General features: G+C 33.6%; 1 protein-coding gene across 1 annotated transcript; it reads right to left on the bottom strand.

Moving 5' to 3' along the window:
• Nucleotides 1-4,112: 4,112 nt before the first annotated feature.
• Nucleotides 4,113-17,868, bottom strand: LOC134254676 (conserved oligomeric Golgi complex subunit 3-like). Its single transcript, XM_062737213.1, is given in 23 exon segments — nucleotides 4,113-4,390; nucleotides 5,791-5,889; nucleotides 6,326-6,532; nucleotides 6,755-6,889; nucleotides 7,127-7,209; nucleotides 7,930-7,947; nucleotides 8,198-8,318; nucleotides 8,512-8,601; nucleotides 9,395-9,404; nucleotides 9,467-9,551; nucleotides 9,863-10,046; nucleotides 10,488-10,648; nucleotides 10,791-10,930; nucleotides 11,282-11,373; nucleotides 11,586-11,712; nucleotides 11,968-12,086; nucleotides 12,269-12,397; nucleotides 12,716-12,808; nucleotides 13,013-13,087; nucleotides 13,259-13,424; nucleotides 17,132-17,193; nucleotides 17,313-17,435; nucleotides 17,693-17,868. Coding segments are annotated over 23 exon segments (2,499 nt in total). The 5' UTR covers nucleotides 17,840-17,868; the 3' UTR covers nucleotides 4,113-4,357.
• Between the last annotated feature and the right edge of the window lie 2,017 nt (nucleotides 17,869-19,885).

Genomic DNA, 19,885 nt, shown 5'->3' with positions numbered 1-19,885 from the left:
TCACTCATACTGAAAATAAAGACCTGATTATGCATCCAAAGTAAGCCTGGTAGTGTGCATATACATTTAGATGTACTATTCCTTTAAGTTTGGTCCAAATTCTTGAAAATGAGACAAGTTACAAAACATTAACCTGATCATTCTTTTCCTGAAATTGCAGCCTCTGATACCTTGATTGGTACAATGAAACATACTTTAGCTTTTAAAAAAATCAATAGGCAGTGCTTTTCCATTTGAGAAAAGTAACATTTAGTTGCAATTGGTAACATATCCTATTATTTTGTCATTTTTCTTACATACAATAAATTTAAAAAATTGTTTATTTTTTATTTGCAAGGTACTCGTGACTTATTTTACATTCAGTCAATCAGTATACGGAGCATGATGATCTGATGATGCCATGTAGTAACATTGGAACAGAAAACAGACTCCCTGCAAACCCTTTTAAAAACCCTGGTAGTAAACATATTTTGCGTTCTCAATACACAGCTGATGCCTCGGGATCTGAATCCTCAAACTTATAATAGGCATGATTCATTTTCAAAATGTAACATGGATTATTCACCATTTCGTGTCAGTTAAATTATTTAACCAGTAGATAATCTCTTTCCGCAGCTTTAAAATGCTTTATCAACACATACATCTGAATCTGACAATTGCTATTTCAAATATTTTTTTCCAGGGAATAAACAACAATTATAACAAGCTCACCTAACCGTTCTGATCACTGACGCCATTTACACAATTTGATGTTCGCGCCACATGTCATAATTTTAAACTTAAAATTTCGATCCCGATGCAAATATCAATTAATTTTAATAGAACAATTTTAGCAATTCATCTTGAATATTTTCTACCTCTAAGCAGGATAAAAATATTTATGCCTCTAGTCCGTCTTGTTTGTATATAAGAGCCGTTACTAGGTTTCTGGAAAAAAAGTAGGGGGGGGGAAGCTAAAAAAAATAATATGCGTTTTCGTTTCATTTTCTTGCTTATTTTGATGGATTCTGGTGTATTTTCAGGATATGAAAAACTTCTTTTCCAAAAGCCTTTTTTGTATTTAAATGTATATTTGCAAGATTTTATGCGATTAATCCCCCCCCCCCTATTTTTTCTTTGTAACTATATCCCACAGTACAGTTATATCTACAGTAATGGTGCTTTGCGAAAATGGTTCCAAAGCAAATTGTTGAAAAGTTCACGTGAATGCGCAGTCAATGAATGCATACTAAAACAATCAAATTAGGTACACATGTACATGTAATCCATAAACGTGCAATTTTCCCCTAAACTGCCGACTATAATTTGCGTCACTTGTAAAACTATATTTACCTGTCTGAGAAGAATTTGGAGTTGTTTAATTTGACCATAACCAGTCTGATAAGTTTGAAAATGGCGGGGGTTTCAGAAATTAACATATGACCTTTTTTCAGAGAAATTGAACAAATTCTTAAATATTTTTTATTACAACAGCTTCAGAATATTTACCTCAATTCTTGATCATCTCTACACCCCTGTAAAGCATTTTCTACTGAAAAATTATATATAAACTGATTGGAAAGTCTGCAGCGCATATACCTGCCTGGTATTGTTTGTTACTGCTTTGTGAATTCAATTGTGAACATTGGTCAAAGATCATGATCACGTGATTTAATTACGTATTCATTAATCCACCGCGGTCGTTTGTGTGTATAATCTAAGACCGCGAGTAAACACTCCTGTTACGTGTATATTGCAAATTTATATCAGGGTACTCCAGTCCTAAGGTTCTGAAAATCAGGCATTGACTAATATTGAAAATGTTCAAAAAATGTCTCTGAATTCTTAAAGTAATAATGTGTCACTCACAATAATTCTTCAAATTCATCATTAAAGTTAATCATATTTTATAAGGAAAATTAGTCAATCTCAAATAATTTTTCAGGAAATATGTATATCAAAACGTCTACTATGCATTTTCAAATTCAAATTTGATCAACAAACACGTTTTAGAAGTATTTTTGATTATAAGTATCCAGGTTTTTGAAGAAGTTGCACAATTTTTATACCTATATATAATTAGGTTCTTTAGTTTCTTCTATCACTTTGATCATTTTACAATGCGTAGCGAATAAAGATTTTCCTCTCATTCAAAACACGTGCACCATAAATCACTTCTAATTCCATATTAAAAGAACCTCAATTATTACTTTGAATATTAGCTGCAGAACTGTAGCTCTCCCAAAAAATATATTGACAGACCGGTCTGTCAATTTATTTTTTTCGGAGAGCTACAGTTCTGAAGCTATTTGAATATGTAATTTTAAAAACTTTATAATTAAAGGGGCAAGATTTTCGACTTTATACAAGACCTTTCTGAAAACTTCAAAGAACCTTGAAGCACATTGAGAGGTATAAAATGAAAATTGTTGCAAGAAAAGATTTACTTTCCAGCTTTATTTTGACACTTTTTAATTAAAAAAATTATATAAATTAGAGTCACCCTTACTGGCTGAGGATCGGATCCTCTTCCTCGCCTTGTTCTCCCATCTTCTTCATCTGACATTTAAACAAAATTCAAAACGTAACTATCATCTACATTTATACAGCGATGCCTTGCTTACATGTTCTTCATTTATATCCTTTATGAAGAGTCCGTTCATGAGTTGCTTGGTTTGGGAGAAGGGGAGGGGGGGGGGTTATAAATTTGGTAACGAAAAGACTCCGGATGGCTGAAAATCCTAAATTTCCAAGACAGTTTTGGTTCATTTTGGGACAAATTTCAGCAACTTTTTTCTTATAATCCAGCTTATTGATTGCATATTGATCATCTCGATGATTTCTCCCTCATATGTATGGAGAAGCCATCACTTGCCGGTGGAGAACTGTTATTTTTTGTCCTATACTCGACACTTAGGGCCATTGAACAGGGAGGTATCTTTTTCGTACCAGCACCTAATGCGACACGGGACCTCGGTTTATGCGGTTTCATCCGAAGGACCGGTTCCACGTCTCACAGTGGGATTCGAACCCGTGACGTAAGGATCAACCCCTTACGTCGCGACTCCAGAGCAGACGCTCTAACCACTGCAAATACGCAGGCGACCAGACTTCTTTTTAAAAAATCTTTTAAACGGCCATGCAAAAATTATTTACAATACCAATAATACACACCCGCCTTTTGTTGATTTCACAAAGAAAGTGTATATATTATTTTATCAAACTGTTAAGAATTTTTAAAAACTTCATTGATTAGATCACCATACACGATTATATGACTTTCAGTTCTATTCACAGGTGTTAAAGAACAGGATTCTCTGATATTCCTTCGATTTATGATATTTATGTAAAAGAAAACTTTTATGTAAAAGCCACGGGGGTGGAAACAACTTTTTTCAATGCCAATCTCTTTCAGTACCAATTTTTCGTATCCAACACTACATTTCCCTTATATCAATTTCCTGTAGTATACTGTAGTATAAAGTTGGGGGGGGGGGGGGCAACCAGCCTGTCACTGCACAATTCCAAAAGTAAAAGTATTGTTGGGAAAAAAGTGGGGGGGGGGGCAGGCCCCCCAGTTGCTACGTGCCTGCACCAACTTTGTCATTAAATGCTTAATTGCACTAATGTTGTGATGCAATAAAATTTGGATTTTAGTGTACATTTTTAGAAAAACGAGCTTGTTTTTTGTTTTTTTTTTTTGGTTGAGGACCTTATTCAAAATTCAGTTCCTATAGACCTATAAGAACATCACTCTTTGCATGCAATACAAACACTTTGATAAGCTTTACTTTCGTGTTTTCTAAATGGTAATAGCATAATACAATTATGACAAATTTCTAAGGAAATTGTTTGTTGGTACATGTACTTGGCAAAAATAAATATTTCAAGTTGAACTAGGTTTTTACTGACCATAATATTTCAAGTTGAACTATGCTTTTACCGACCATGCACAGATCGAAATATACCGGAATGATCTCCCTTACTATGGAGTCTCCATTTTGCAAACAAATGGTTTCTGATCTGCAACTCTCCTCACTGGGTTGGTGAATATTTGATGTAAATCACAGATTTTTATTATTTTGGGGCCAGACAATTACATTTAAAAGGGCAATAAAAAATCTATTATAAAATTAAGTTCATGAACATCTTTATTTCAGTATTCTATGAACATTTAATAATTTAATCTGTAACAAAGAATATAATTACAATGTATATAATTACAAGTAAAATTGTTCTTATCATTTCTATACACATAAATATTCTTTTCATACATAAATATTCTGTAATTAAATTATTATCACCAATATCATATTCAACAAATGAAACCACTATCAGGTAATATGAATTCCCCAAACTGTGTTGCTGATTCGAAGAACTATCGCATGGAAGTTGATATCAGCAAGTTTATCTGAAAAAAGAAACAAAATAGAATGAATAAAATGCGAAATTGAGTTATAGAGCTGAACCACAATAATGAAAATGTGGGTTACAATATGAAGTGATGTTTTAAACATTTTTATTTTCACAAAGGGCGCTGATACTATGAAGGATAAAGGGGGCTCCGAAATCTTGAAAATCAAGGGGAAAAAAGACATTTCCACTAAAAACGCTGGCAACACTAACAAGAAAACATGTACACTCTATCCTGGTGAGTGGTCACACAAGAAAAAGTCTTTAAAACTATGCCTTTAAAAAAAATTAATAAATATTCTGTTTCATTGGACTCAACAATTTACGTAAAATTTTCAATTACATGTATTTCATAACTTAAAAAGATACACAGGGGTAATCTGTATTGATTGTATGCTGTTTAACGTCCCTCTTGAGAATTTTTCACTCATATGGAGACGTCACCACTTGCCGGTGGAGAGCTACAAATTTTGTCCTATGCTCTGCACTCAGGGCCATTGAGCAGTGAGGAATCTTTTTCATGCTAGCACCTAGTAGGGGTGGGACGATACACAGATCTTGTGATACGATACGTATCTCGATATATTGGCACGATACGATACATATCTCGATATTTTGATAAATTATAAAACTATTTTAAAAAATTAGTATTTTATTTCATTTCTTGTCTTGTCATTCAATCAACATGATAAATTATAAAACTATTCAAAAGAATAAGTATTTTATTTCATTTTTTGCCTTGACATTAAATCAACAAATTATTTTATATAAAATCATGTGTGCTTTGAAATTAATACTTGAAGTTCATCAATATCATTCACTAAAACTTTATAAAAACAATAATACATGTACATATTATTATTACAAATTCCTTTTATGAAGTTGTTTACAAATAGTTGACATCAGAGAACACTGACCATTTAAAAACATCACATTTACATTTTTATTAATTGCTGAAAGTCTGTAGCAAAGCTGAGATTACAAAAAAAATATGAGATGGACTAACAATTAATAATATCAAATACTCTGGAAACGATGCTTTCTGTGTAGAGCACGCATTACATACTGAACTTTTCTTGTCCAATCTTCCGAGGCTGCTTAAAAGTGAAAACATTTTACCCCTAAACAACGACTTATTAGTTCTAAAGTGTGTTTTCAATAATCAACATCATCTTTTCGCTTCGTACAAGCCGCGATATTTGAATGCTTGTATCGTAAATCGTATCTTAGAGGAAAATATCGATATGTATCGATGTATCAGTATATCGTCCCACCCCTAGCACCTAGTGTGACACAGGACCTCCATTTATACAGTCTCATCCGAAGTACCAGCCTCCACGTCCCACTCTAACCACTGCGCCACATGGGCGACCCATCTGTACTGAGAGTGAGGATTACCTGTTCTGGGCTAGGATTGGCCACAATCTGTTTATCTTCTTCAGTGTAATTTTCTGACAAAATCTGGGACAATTGCTGGAATGCCGCCTGAATGTTCACCTACAATATCAAGCACAAAGAATACTAATAAATAAAAACACATATACATCAAAACAGCTTCTCCTAATTTTCAAACATATATCTTTTGTCCTAACACTTCGCATTAATTAAAGAGGAACATGCAAAGTGAAACTGTCATTTTGTTTGCAATTTTTATTTAGTTTATGAATTAAACTATACTATCATTATATGACTAATAGAGCCCAACCCACGTACCTCTTGAACCCCCTAGCCTAGTCCCATAAATTTTGTAATTTAGAAGGAGGACTAAATGCTTATTACAAGTTTGACTGCTTGATGTCCCGTAGAGAGAAAGATTTTTAAAAATTGCATTAATTTTGATTGTTGTATGGTTTATTTCCAAAACATGAGGCCCCATCTTGTTGAAATACTGAAGTTTACCTATGTGCGTGTAAGCCTTGATAAAATTAGATACCTTTATTGGTTTAAAAAGAATGGTTTCTGTATCTTTGTTTGCAAGATAGAGCTGCATGCTTTTATGTATGGTGGGCAGACGAGACTTGATGTTTTTGTACGTCTCTGATACGACATCATGTAATTTTTCTGGTGTCGCAAATGGCTGTTGCCGCAGAGTTACGCTTTTGATTCCTTCCTCCTGTTTCATGTTTATAACAACAGATGCCTAAAAATAAAAACTGGAAAAATTAATTTATGTGTTTTGGGTCATAAATCTTCTTAAACTACTATAAGGCTTTTAATGAACTCAAAGTGGTATTTTAGCCCTCAATCAATGTACAATGTACATCTTATTTTCAAATACAATGCAATCTACAGTCTTCAGTAATAAACATCTGATATTAACTCTGCACAAATGTATTCTAATTTCAAATTTATTAGCACTTACCCTTGATAGGAAAGTTTTGAGAGGTTCTGTAAAGGTGTCTGACATATGATGTATAAATTCTTCACAGGTAATTTTCAGTTCATAATCCACATCTTTCTTGGAATCCACAAAATGCTCCATTACATGAGGCGTGCCCTGAGCAAAATAAAAAATATTACTGTGGGTACTTCACATTATCAAACAAAAAATCAAGTCAGTTTTCTCTCAAAGTACATGTAGTATCAATACTTTATATCATAAAATTTTTATTTTTACAATTTTATTCTGTCTTTAAAAGAGTGTAAAAATTAAATAGCAAAAACAAAAAAAAGAAATGTTTTCTATAGCATACTGGTAAGTTAATATTTGTTTAACTCCATTGCATATACAGACCTCTAAGATAAAGTGAAGCAGGGAGTTGTTACTGTTAAACGTGAACATCTTTGAACTGTTCTGAATCAAGCCTTTTGCTGCATCTGTAAGTATATAATATATGGCTGTCTGATTGCCAAATTCCAATAAAAATTAATTTCATAATATATCAGTATATCTGATTGTAATTCAGCAATAAATCAGGTTTTACATATAACTGCAAGCATGTTTTTAAGAATCTTCGTTAAATTAAAAATTTTTGATATATATGTTTATTATTTGGTTTTACATGTACACAAGTTTGAAATTGCAGTGTCAGGTACTCCTAATATAATGTTAAATTGCACCTTTACCTATGCCTTAGCCATATTTTATACATCTTTCTTCATGAAAAATAAGGACACTTTCTATAACTTTAAATTTTCCATAGAAATGGGATTGCATAGAATTTAGGATATAATTTTCAGCGTATGTTCACAAGTGGATTTCCCAAAATATAATTTTGCATCTAGACAGGAATGTTCCATACATATAACAGTGAAATATCTGTTATGACCAGACTGCATAAATGTAACATACAATCTCAACAGTTCATGCAATATTGACAGAGACCTTGAGAATTAAAGGGGACACAATCCCTGATAAGACAGATAAAGGGAGACAATTTATAACATATGACACATCATGCACTTGTACCCAGTAATATTTCTCCGAGAAAGAACAATGGACGAATGAACAGATATATATGTACATGTAATTTGTCTCACTGAAATGAACCATATACCAAGGACAACATTTGAAAACATGAATGGGTGATAAAGTACCTTTCATTTTGCCAAAGTCTGCAAAAAACCTTGTGTTATAATCCTCCAAAAATATCTAGCGTTCTATGAAAAATCTAGAAATAGTAACTAAAACTTTAAGAAGATTTATTGTTCCTACCCATGAAGAGATAATTCTTTACATATGTAATAGAAGGATGCATAATATTTAGTGTATTGTTTCATTGTAGTTGCTACCTCAATGAAGAACCCATGCATTTAACCCAGCCTAACTCAAACAAATATTCATATCTGTATGCTATTTATTTACCTTTCAATTTGCTAAAGTCCAATGATGTTTCTCTAATAGAGAAATCAGTTTGGAAAGGAGCAATCTGTTCTCGAAGGATCAAAAGGTGTTTTATCAGAAATAGCTGTCCATCCATCAGTGTCTGTCAACAAAATAAAAATAAAATTCTGGTATTTGAATGAATTCTGAAATGCAGTCAACAAAACTTTAAATGTTGCATGAAATTTGTTTTCAAACAGAACATGGACATCACACTGTTTCTTACTTTAGCCATATTAAAAAAATTGCAAAAAAATTTGAGTGCTAGTGTAAAAGTAATGTGTTAGGGCTTCTACCTTCCTCTTGGTAATTCCTTCCTTTGCTATTTTTAGAGACTGGATGCAGGACTGCAGGGCTTCCTGAGAAAGTCCTTGAAATGTGGTTTTCTGCAAGAACATTGACAACTCAAATTTTTTTCATCTTTTAGCATTGAGTATTTATAACAGAATTGAACATGCAATGTATATTTACAGTAGACTTGGACATTCTCATTTACATGTACATGAACTGATTTATATTCATAATCAGATTAGTTACTTAAACAAAGCTGGCCAGTTTTATGTCAAACTTAAATGTCAAGGTCATTGTGTCAGAAATGTAGGTACCCAAAGAACGTTCTTGTCACATGAAATACACATGTCAAATATGAAAGCACAAGCTCCATCCATTTAAAATTTATGGTCACTGACCAGTGTCCTTCTCACTGAAGTATACATGTTATACCTGTTCAGTTACTAACATTAAGGACCCTCTCTACACCATTACAAAATGTTTTTTGGATATTGAGAAAAATATATTTTATAAAGGTGTTAGTATTGAGCTTATTTATATGATTTTCAACATATGGTGCGTACCACATTTACCAGGAAAAATAATCAAACACAACACAGTATCAGTGAATAGAAATCACTGTTGTTTACTTCCATAGATACATGTAAATAACATTATAAAATTTACCTTTAAAATTAATTTTTTACAAATTGTGTAATAAACTGTGAATTTCTAATCTGAATTTAGATAGGCGGATCACCCTAACTGCAAAAAAATACCATTTTATCAAATTTTAGTGTGCAAAAAGAGGGTTCTGAATACACCTTGGAGTTTGTAAAGAGTACTAGTGCTATAATACTATAACACCTGTACAGATACTTTCATCTATACACCTGTAAAGATACTTACATCAATACACCTGTACAGTTTGGTTCCAGTGTCCTATCTTTCACTGAAATCAAATGTACAATACAGTAAAACCTGTACAGTTTGGATAGAGTGACCAGTGTCCTTCTCACTGTTGGATTTTTCACATTCCGAAGGTCACGGATTTGGCAGGTACGAAGTTATCTTAAAAAAATTAGAGAATTTACCAAAGTACTGGCAAGGCACTATATAAATTTAATTAAAAGCAAATTTTACAAATTTCGGATATAACGAATTACGGATGTAAAGAAATATTAGTGCTATGAGAGGTCTTTCACAATAGAGTTTTTTGAATCAAATTATGAATGAAACTTAAGTTGGGTTCACCCATATTTCATGAAATCAAATGTACAATATACATGTACTAGTATTAAAGTTACAAAATAATTTATTTCAGCCATACACATTCACCCTGTTTTAGCTCTATTCATCAAGAAATTGCTGTATGATTTTATGAGTAACATTTAGTACCTGCTGGTTCTGCCTGATTTTTGCCTGCCTCTGTAAGCTCGGCCACCTCCTGACTGGTGCTGGAGGCATTGGACGCTGACCGGGAGTGACCCTTTAATGAGGAAGAGGAGGGGGTCCTAGTGTGTCCCTTGGTTTCCCCTGCTTTTATGCTCTCAGCAATACTCTGAAAAATGGGTGCAATAAATAGGACTAATAGGAAAACTTCACTAATTGATGATACAACTTGTTTCATGTAAAATGGAGTAATATTTATATTTCTACATGCCTTTGAGTTCAGAACTTACTGTGTGTTACTATCAAAAGAAATATTTTTAAAACTACATTAAACCAGCTATTATTCATAACAAATTTATTTACCGGTAGTGATTCATCTCATTCGAAAGCAACTGTTGATTTTTGCAATGAAATATCCTTCATAAGTACACAATGAAATAAATGGTTAGGGATGTAAAAAACATTTCCAAGCAAAAAATAATTATATACAAGACTCAAGGACATCTCATGCATAGTAATAAAAGTAAGTTTAGTATATTGGAGCCTACTCTAACTTCATTAACGGTCTGCAGTGTTCTTGCTTATTAGGGTAAATAATCAGCATTTATACCTGCATCATCTCCAGCTTTTCAGGATAAGCCAGGTCCCCTTGTGCAGCAGAATACTGCAGGATGTCGGATCGAATGTAAATATAAGTTCTGTAAACTAGACGCTCCTGCATGTCCATCAACATCTGTCGGCAGACATTACCAAAGGAGGACAACTCTTGAGCTAAAATCAAAATACAAAAAATTGAATAAATTTACTTCTTTCCATTTTTTATTATTTTTAAATATTTCACATAAAAAGTTATGAAAAAATATATATGCGTATATACATGTATGTGTAATTTATGTGAAGTAAGATTCATTACCATAGGCTTGTGCATGCTCTTCCAACATTTCAACTTTCATAATGGAACACAGTTCTGCTAAGGTTTCTAGATGGTTGACATGAATGATGAGTGGTCGAAAGACATCATAGAGGTTGTTGCATAGTCGTTCCAACATCTCGCTACAAGCATCAAGAATTGTTACCAGTACATGTAAATATTATTTATCAAGAAAATACTTGATGTAGTAAAACTGCTTTTCTCTATTAATGATATTCAAAATTGCAAAAAAAATATTGTGTAGAAATTTATTTGTCTCCCACCTTTGTTGGGGGTCTGGCTTATAAGAAATTTTGAGATGGACTTTTTCAATAAAATTTGCTGGATCTGCTATTCAAAGTCTCAAAAAAAATCTTTACATTTCATGCTTAGATACTTTTACTTCAATTCTGAAGTAAAAGTGTTTTATTTTTAATTGAATTATATAGATTCAGTCAGATTAAATTGACATTAAATGATGCAATAGTACTAACTCTAGGAGAGGAGAGTGCCTGGTAAAGAAATTATAATACAGCTGGTACTCATCCTCACAAACATGGACCATAAAGGCACAACCACTTCTCATCTGAAATAAAATAAATATAAAACAAGTGATAAAAAGCCAATTGTATAAGTTATAAAATTAAATAATTTTCAGATTTTGTGATAATTTTAAAGCTCCATTTATAAAAATCTTACTGACAGTATTTATAGCAAAAATACTGTTTACAGTTTAGGTGTTGTTTACAGCTTAGGCATTGTTTACAGTGTATGTTTTGTTTACTTTTCAGAACTCACCAGAGCACAGTGATCCCGAGCGTGTTTTGTGGCGAGATCATTGATAGTAGAACTAATACTGGGTCCTAACAGCTGTTCTCGTTGGGTGAAGTAACATTGCTGGCAGTCCACTAGAGCCTGGTTATATCTGATATAAAAGTTGACAAGACATTACAAACTAAATGACCAATGATTTATCATAGCAAGGATCAAAATATTGAAAAACATTTACCTGGTACCCCTAAATGTGCAATACATATACCGGTAAATGATATGAGTCACCTCAAAGACCATTTGGCACAGTATGGAGAAAAAAATGCCTTTCACTAAAATTAAGTTCATATAATACATTCTGTTGATATCATATTTATAATATTCCTTTTACATGTATAAGTAAACTTACTCAGGACTTTTATCCAATCGAATTTCTAACTGTTCTACAAGAGCCTTCACTCGAGGTGCATTAGCTCGAAATTTTCCATAAAACAAAGTAAATGCATTGTCACCAAGCTGGGTGGTATCCTATAAAAAAAAGTCCAAATACATGCACATACAGTTTATAAGTACTGTAATTTTACAACTAGTTAATAATAAATCCATCTACATGATAAAATCTTCAAAAGTTTACATAAACATAGGAAATCTTTTTTATTGGATCCTTAATACAAAGGTTTAATAGCCATACCTTTATACATGTGTTTTACCTTTTTCTCCTGCACCTGCCGGGTCGCAGATTGCAGAATGTTGATGACATGTGACTTCATGAGATTCAGGGCTCGAGACAAACACTGGTTTAATCTCGCCAGGTAGGTCTGTGACTCCTTATAATTTGGCTGCAAGACAATCCAGTAAACTTTGAATCAAAGTACAGTTTAACTTCATTATCTCAAACATTGATATCTTACATTACATGGATAAGCTGAAGCCCAAATCACTTTTTCTTTAGTTTAGATTATAACCAAAATGTCCTGAATCCTGCATATCATGAAATATTTTCTCTGTCAAATGGAGTTCAAGATGACAATAATTGACTATGTACATAACTGAAATTATATTTCTAAGTGTTTAAATTCTGGCTAAGACAAATATACCAGGTATATACCGGTACAATTTACAAAATAATATAGATGCATGTTTTACTAGCTGCTTACACTATTCTTTAGGTAAAGAATGCATTCATCTAGTCTGGACAGCATTGGGACAAAGGATTCATTTGTCACCATCAATGTTGGAGAGGCCAATTTCTAAACGAAGAAAATAATAATATAGAAACTAAACTAACACTAACACATTCTGATTATTTTATAACTTTCACACAAAAGTCATTTCACTAAACATCAATATACTGTACAATTGGAAACTTTTGGTAAAAAAGACTTCTTTTACATTTTAATTAATACAAGCATGCACTATTTTCAAAATCCCAGCATATGATGAAATCAACTTACACCGGAGATCCTGTCCAACTCATTGTAATATGAGAGTTTATTACTTATATTCTCAGCTGTGTTCATCAGTCTTGTCTGAAATGGAACAATTTGTTTAAAAATCTAAAATCACATCCTGCACATAATGATTTAGCCTCATGTTGCATGTGTACAGAGCAAAATAAGATGTAAAACAGAAATAATTCACTGAATATTGTGTTTATCAAATTCTTTAATTTGACCAAATAATAGTAGTATGAAATTCACCTGCTCGGCCAGTAGATGCTCACAAGCCTCATGGAGTGCATTGGTCTTGGTGGATACACTGACATACTGCTTCTGTAATCCTTCTAAATAGGTAAGGGCTGTGGTTACCTCCCCTAGTACTCCGTCACATTGGTCCTGGTAACCCTGTAACTCTTCTATATAGTGTCTGAAATGTCAGAAGTATATTATTCAATTGAATGCAAACATTAAACACGTAAAATGTAAAATATTTAGATAGGAATATTTAAAAAACTTACAGACCCTAAACCGTGCTACTACACCACTTGCACGGTACGGTTCGGTACGCTTTGTGACCGGAACGGTTCGCTTTGTGAACGGTACGGTACGCTTTGTGCACGGAACGGTTCGCTTTGTGCACGGAACGGTACGCTTTGTGCACGGAACGGTACGCTTTGTGGACGGTACGGTTCGCTTTATGCACGGAACGGTACGCTTTGTGGACGGTACGGTTCGCTTCTTGCACGGAACGGTACGCTTTGTGGACGGTACGCTTTGGGAAACGGTATGCAAATGAAGTGGGCGGAGCCTGTTAGCTTTGGTTCTTGATTGGCTGCTAATTTTACAATTTTATTTCCGTTATTACAGAATGTAATTTATTTATTATTCATATCAATTGAAGTAACAATGAGTTTCTATTTATTAGAGAAGTTTAAATGTTTTATTACATGTATGTTATTGTGTCGATCATAGTCTTGTATGCTATGTCTCGGTTTCAATTCTAAATATTAATTTACACTGCAGCAGTGATGGAGGAAATAAGAAAAAAATGAAAGGAAATAAACATCGTCCCACTGATCTTTTTCGCATTTGTAAATATATTGATATATAGAAGGTAAATATTTCCGTGCGTATTTTCTTACGTATGCCGAGGCTGCGTTTTAAAAAGAAAAAATATATACATGTACATAATATTCTTTTTTCATTTTAAAATATAGCTTTAACAGAACTGAATATATACTTGTTCTTTACATAATACTACACACGTATATAAATTATTTTTAATTGATTGATCTATAGAAAAAATATGACTATTCGCGCTTATATTTTTATTCTTAGTAATAAGAAATGTACATTGTTTCTTATTTTTAAAATTGTAGATCTGTCGGTAAATTGTTGATCTTGAATCAGGTAGATTTTGGGGGCGTTAACATAAAATTGGGTGTTTAAACATCTGCCTTAGAAGAGAAATATCAGTAGACAAAAACAAATTACATGTAATTAATAAAAAAAAAAAAATAAAGAAAAAGAATATAAAAATAATTTACAGGGCATAGAAGACTTGTTTGTCTGTTTTTTTTTTCTTTTTTCTTATGTAAATCTTTTTTCTTTTTTCTTATGTAAATCTTTAATTATTCTGAAAATCTTTGATTATTCTGAATTTAGATACGAAAATCGGAGCAGAAACTCGGAATCAATAAAATGACTTCCGGGCGTTTTTCTTGTAACAGAAAACATTTCTTTTCAGAAACTAGCATTATGTTTTCAAAAATCCTCTCAGTCCAAGTAATTATTTTAATAAGTTTTTCTTTATTTTAATAAGTAAATAAGTGTGTAAATACATGTACAATGTTGTGAATGAGAGAGAGAGAGAGAGAGAGAGAGAGAGAGAGAGAGAGAGAGAGAGAGATGCAACCCCTTGTTTCTTAATCTGTAAAAAAAATGTATTTATTCTCATTCTCCGTTTTATTTACATCGCCAAAGTCACATTTAATCAGTCTATGATGCTATTTAATTTCCACAACTTTCGTTCAAACTCAACCTATTTACAACTATTGCGCAATGCATTCGTTCTCGGCACATGCACGAAATCCTTGTGCATCACTTGTCAGTCAAAATCGCATGACGCTAGGTGACCCTGAGAGTCTGTTTACGCGGAAAGAATTTCTCTTGTGATTTGAAACATTCTTATGGTCAGTTCACACCTGTTTAAAAATACTGGGTCACAGCCAGAGGGCAGGGGTGCCGTGTGTTAACACACCTTTCAAATTATTTAGCTCTGACCACATTAAGTGTATATGCATTTTTAAAACTCACTCAACTGACATCCAGCGAAACTCATCTTCCCGGTTTCACCACAACACTGATTAGAAATATTCTTCCTAAAATATCCATTTCAGACGCAATTAGATAAGCATGAATCCCTTAATTATCATTTTACTTTTTAAAAAAAAATGTACAATAGCGTCACATAAATTCGCAGACTTTTGATGAGTTTTTAGTAGCTAATTAGTATCGCCTTCTAGAAAGGGGGGGGGGGTATCAAACAAAATGTGGCTTGAAAGAGGATTGAGAAAAATCATTGTCTTTTTTATTTTCATTTTATTTTTGTAAATTATCCTTTTCCAGACACAAATAAGCAGGTGTCCTGTAGATTATGATTTTTTTTTTTTTAATTTACAGCAACGTAACATTTTGCACACTTCTAAAGAACGTATAACCTGCTAATTCGTATTATTTTCATGAAAGGGGATGGGGGTACAGTGTAACAAACCTAATAATATCTATAATTTTTCGCAGATTGTTTTTTTTTTTTTTTTTTTGTATGCAGCTTGTAAGTTGATCACAATTTTATTAGTCAGATTATCATCTCTATCCGTTCAGTAGAAATCTTCCTATTTACTGCATGTAATAGTTTAATCCATATTTGACACAATTACCGATTTTCAGTGTAAGTCTAACTGCATCAATGATTCGCCGAGTAATTATCCGAGCAGAATTAATGTGCGAGTCTAATACGTTTTTTTTTAACTCTAGATAGTTCATATATGTTTTAAAATTCTTACAAAATTAATGATTAATTAGTACAATCACGCATCTGATATGAACTAGATATGAATGCACACTTACGGCAAAAAAGGATCACGTATCTGATTCAATGATTTAATTAAAATCTTAAGTCAAGAAAACCAGGAAATTAGTTTAAACATCTGCATAGTTTAACTACGAATATTTAAGTACAACAAATATTTCAAAAAGAAGTTGATTTAATTTGCTCAAATAAAGAAAATGAAAATATTTATTATCAGATAGGTAAAGGGGAACTGTGATACACCTTGTTACATGGTGTCCATGATCGCTGACATCAAGGATGCCGACATCGAGTTCGAGGTTCACGGTGCCACGTGTTTTGCGGGAAAATCCCGTGGTCTGTACTGTACCTTTGATCACAAACACAACGAGTTGATCTAATTTATAGCATATAAGGAATCGTCTCAAACTCTGTCTAGTTGTTTTGAAGTTGTTTATTTCGAGTAGTTTCCTTTATTTTCACAGTTGAAAGCCCAGATGCATGATACTTGATAAAGATGTTTCGAACAGCCAGACATAAACTCCCTCCTCTTTTCACGGGCGCTATTGCGAAAAATAAACCAAAATGACTTATTTGGTCATTGCCCAGTTCAAAAATCATTGGGGGCGTGGTTTGCATAATTAACCAAAGAACGGTACGGTTCGTTTCTTGCACGGAACGGTACGCATTGTGGACGGTACGGTACGCTTTGTGCACGGAACGGTACGCTTTGAGCATGGAACGGTTCGCTTTGTGGACGGTACGGTACGCTTTGTGAACGGAACGGTTCGCTTTGTGCACGGAACGGTTCGCTTTGTTCACGGTACGGTACGCTTTGTGCACGGAACGGTACGGTTCGTTTCTGAGGTGTAGTAGCACGGTTTAGGGTCTGTAATACTTCTTTGAAATTTTATATGGAACTCTTCCTAATTATGGGAACACTTTAGAAGTGGACAATAAATGTGTCATTCATTTCTACTTGATTGTATTATAATTGATTGTACTATAGTGTACTCTTTACAACTTACACCATCAAATGTTATTGTGTATCTGTGCTACTTCACCTGTATGGTGCTTCTTCCTCTTTCTCCATGTCTCTTTCCAAGTCAGAGTACCAGGATAAAAACTGCATAAAATAAATGAAACTCAAATGAAATTTAACTTACTACAATATCAATTTTCCTCCTTTTTGGTTATACTTATTTATATAGTTTATTTTTTTTCTTAATCTTATGGTCATCTTACCATTTGTGCTGTCTCGGCCTTTTCGGGTGGGGCATTTTTCTGGAATTCTTCCCCTACACTTGGGTCTTGACTTATTTCTTTTGATTGATGAGGTATTGCAGAATGTCCATCTTCCTCTGGCAGCTGATGATAAAAACGACTTAATGTTTAAATTAAGAATATACGCTGAAGAAAATATTTTGCAAGATATGTACAGTGGATAATTAACTTTACTTACAAGGTTTGTGGAGAAAAAAAAATTAAGGACTGATTCGTTAAATATGATGCAAAAACTCAGAAATCATTTAAAAATTATTAAACATTAAACAGAAAATAGAACATACTCTGTTTTATTGACAGAAATAAAAGTAAAAACAAATTCAAAGTTTGACACGTCTTACGTCTGTCGGAATTCGTCTCTCATTCACTACTGACGATAACTGTATGCATAAATCCTTTTGTTTTGTTGACAAGGACGTCAATGGGTTGTTTCTTGACTCCCAATTCGCTAATCTGTCTCGTAGAAGGCGTTTATTCATCTTCGACATTTTTTCCAACGTTTACACATCTTACTTTCGATTTTACAACCGCCAAAGAGAAAGTAAAGACACGGCTTCAAATAAAACAAAAACTGATGTTCTGATAAAGTTGGAAAATCAATAGCTAGGCCTGTAAAATCTATTTGCATACGATTTGATCAGAAGTTTCCAATTTAACTCACAATACTTATGCTAACAATTAAAAAAAATCAGTGTAGAATAAAATTAAGAGACATGAGCCTACTGAATCAAAGTACTGAATGTACTCATGGGACCCCCCCCCCCCCAAAAAAAAAACATAACAAGAGGCCCATGGGCCACATCGCTCACCTGAGAAGCTTTGACCATGCTGTTCTTTAACAGATTTCACCCATTTGTAATACCAATTGTGCATCCCCTGGTCTGTCGGTGACCCTACCCCACTGATCATAATTTAGACATTTTGAAATCTACACTACCCCATGATCCTTCCATGGGCACATATGTTTCAGCTTTTTTGGCCCAGTGGTTCCTGAGAAGAAGATTTTCAAAGATTTTTCCTATATATTTCTATGTAAAACTTTGATTCCCTATAATGGCCCCGCCCTTCCCCCGGGGGTCATGATTCCTACAATTTAGAATTTACACTACCCCAGAATGCTTCCACATAAGCTTCACTTTTTCTGGCCCAGTGGTTCTTGAGAAGAAAATTTTTAAAGATTTTCCTATATATTTCTATATAAAACTTTGATTCCCCATTGTGGCCCCGCCCTTCCCACGGGTGTCATTATTTGAACAATTTAGAATCTACATTATACCAGGATGCTTCCACATAAGTTTCAGCTTTTCTGGCCCAGTGGTTCTTGAGAAGATTTTCAAAGATTTTTCCTATATATTTCTATGTAAAACTTTGATACCCCATTGTGGCTCCGCCCTTCCCCTGGGGGTCATGATTTGAACAATTTAGAATCTACACTATACCAGGATGCTTCCACATAAGTTTCAGCTTTACTGGCCCAGTGGTTCTTGAGAAGAAGATTTTCAAAGATTTTTCCTATATATTTCTATATAAAACCATTGTGGCCCCGCCCTTCCCACGGGTGTCATTATTTGAACAATTTAGAATCTACATTATACCAGGATGCTTCCACATAAGTTTCAGCTTTTCTGGCCCAGTGGTTCTTGAGAAGATTTTCAAAGATTTTTCCTATATATTTCTATGTAAAACTTTGATACCCCATTGTGGCTCCGCCCTTCCCCTGGGGGTCATGATTTGAACAATTTAGAATCTACACTACCCAGGGATGCTTCCACATAAGTTTCAGCTTTTCTGGCCCAGTGGTTCTTGAGAAGAAGATTTTTTAATGACCCCACTCTATTTTTGTCTTTTCTTGATTATCTCCCCTTGTGAGGGGTTTTGGCCCTTTATTTTAATAATTTTAATTCCCCTTTATCCAAGGATGCTTTGTACCAAGTTTGGTCAAAATTGGCCCAGTGGTTCTTGAGAAGAAGTCGAAAATGTGAAAAGTTTACAGACGGACAGACAGACGGACAGCTAGACGGACGGACGGACAGACAGACGGACGGACGGACGACGGACAAAACGTGATCAGAAAAGCTCACTTGAGCCTTCCGCTCAGGTGAGCTAAAAATAATTTATTTTTGTTTAGAATGGTCTACAATCACTGCGCCAAAGTACTATTTTTTGTAATAGTCTTCAAACATGCATAAACTTCAGAACCAAGCTTGAGGGCATTGAGGCCATATCAACTGAAATAAATTACTGAACAATTATGTTTAATTATCACTAGCTTCACCATGTCCAAAATAAATTTGAAAATTAATTTAAATAGTAAGGTCATTATGACCTAATTTTAGTACCCAGATGAATGTAAAATTATAGAGCTCAAGATGCTTACTGAGGAGGTTTGATGATCAAACTAAAGTCTCTTATATATCATCTAAAAAGACTTGAACATGAAAAACTGTTATTCGAGAAGTAGGTCACTATGACCTACCTATCAATTGAATCATCCCCAAGATTCATAGACTTTTAAAGATCTGTAACAATATAGA

The sequence above is a fragment of the Saccostrea cucullata genome, unplaced genomic scaffold (genome assembly GCF_032062105.1).
Source record: "Saccostrea cucullata isolate Sc308-1 unplaced genomic scaffold, CSIRO_AGI_Scuc_v1 ctg3091, whole genome shotgun sequence".
Lineage (NCBI taxonomy): Eukaryota > Metazoa > Mollusca > Bivalvia > Ostreida > Ostreidae > Saccostrea > Saccostrea cuccullata.
The sequence above is the reverse complement of the archived record's forward strand: the minus strand, read 5'-3'. Positions and strand labels throughout refer to the sequence as shown.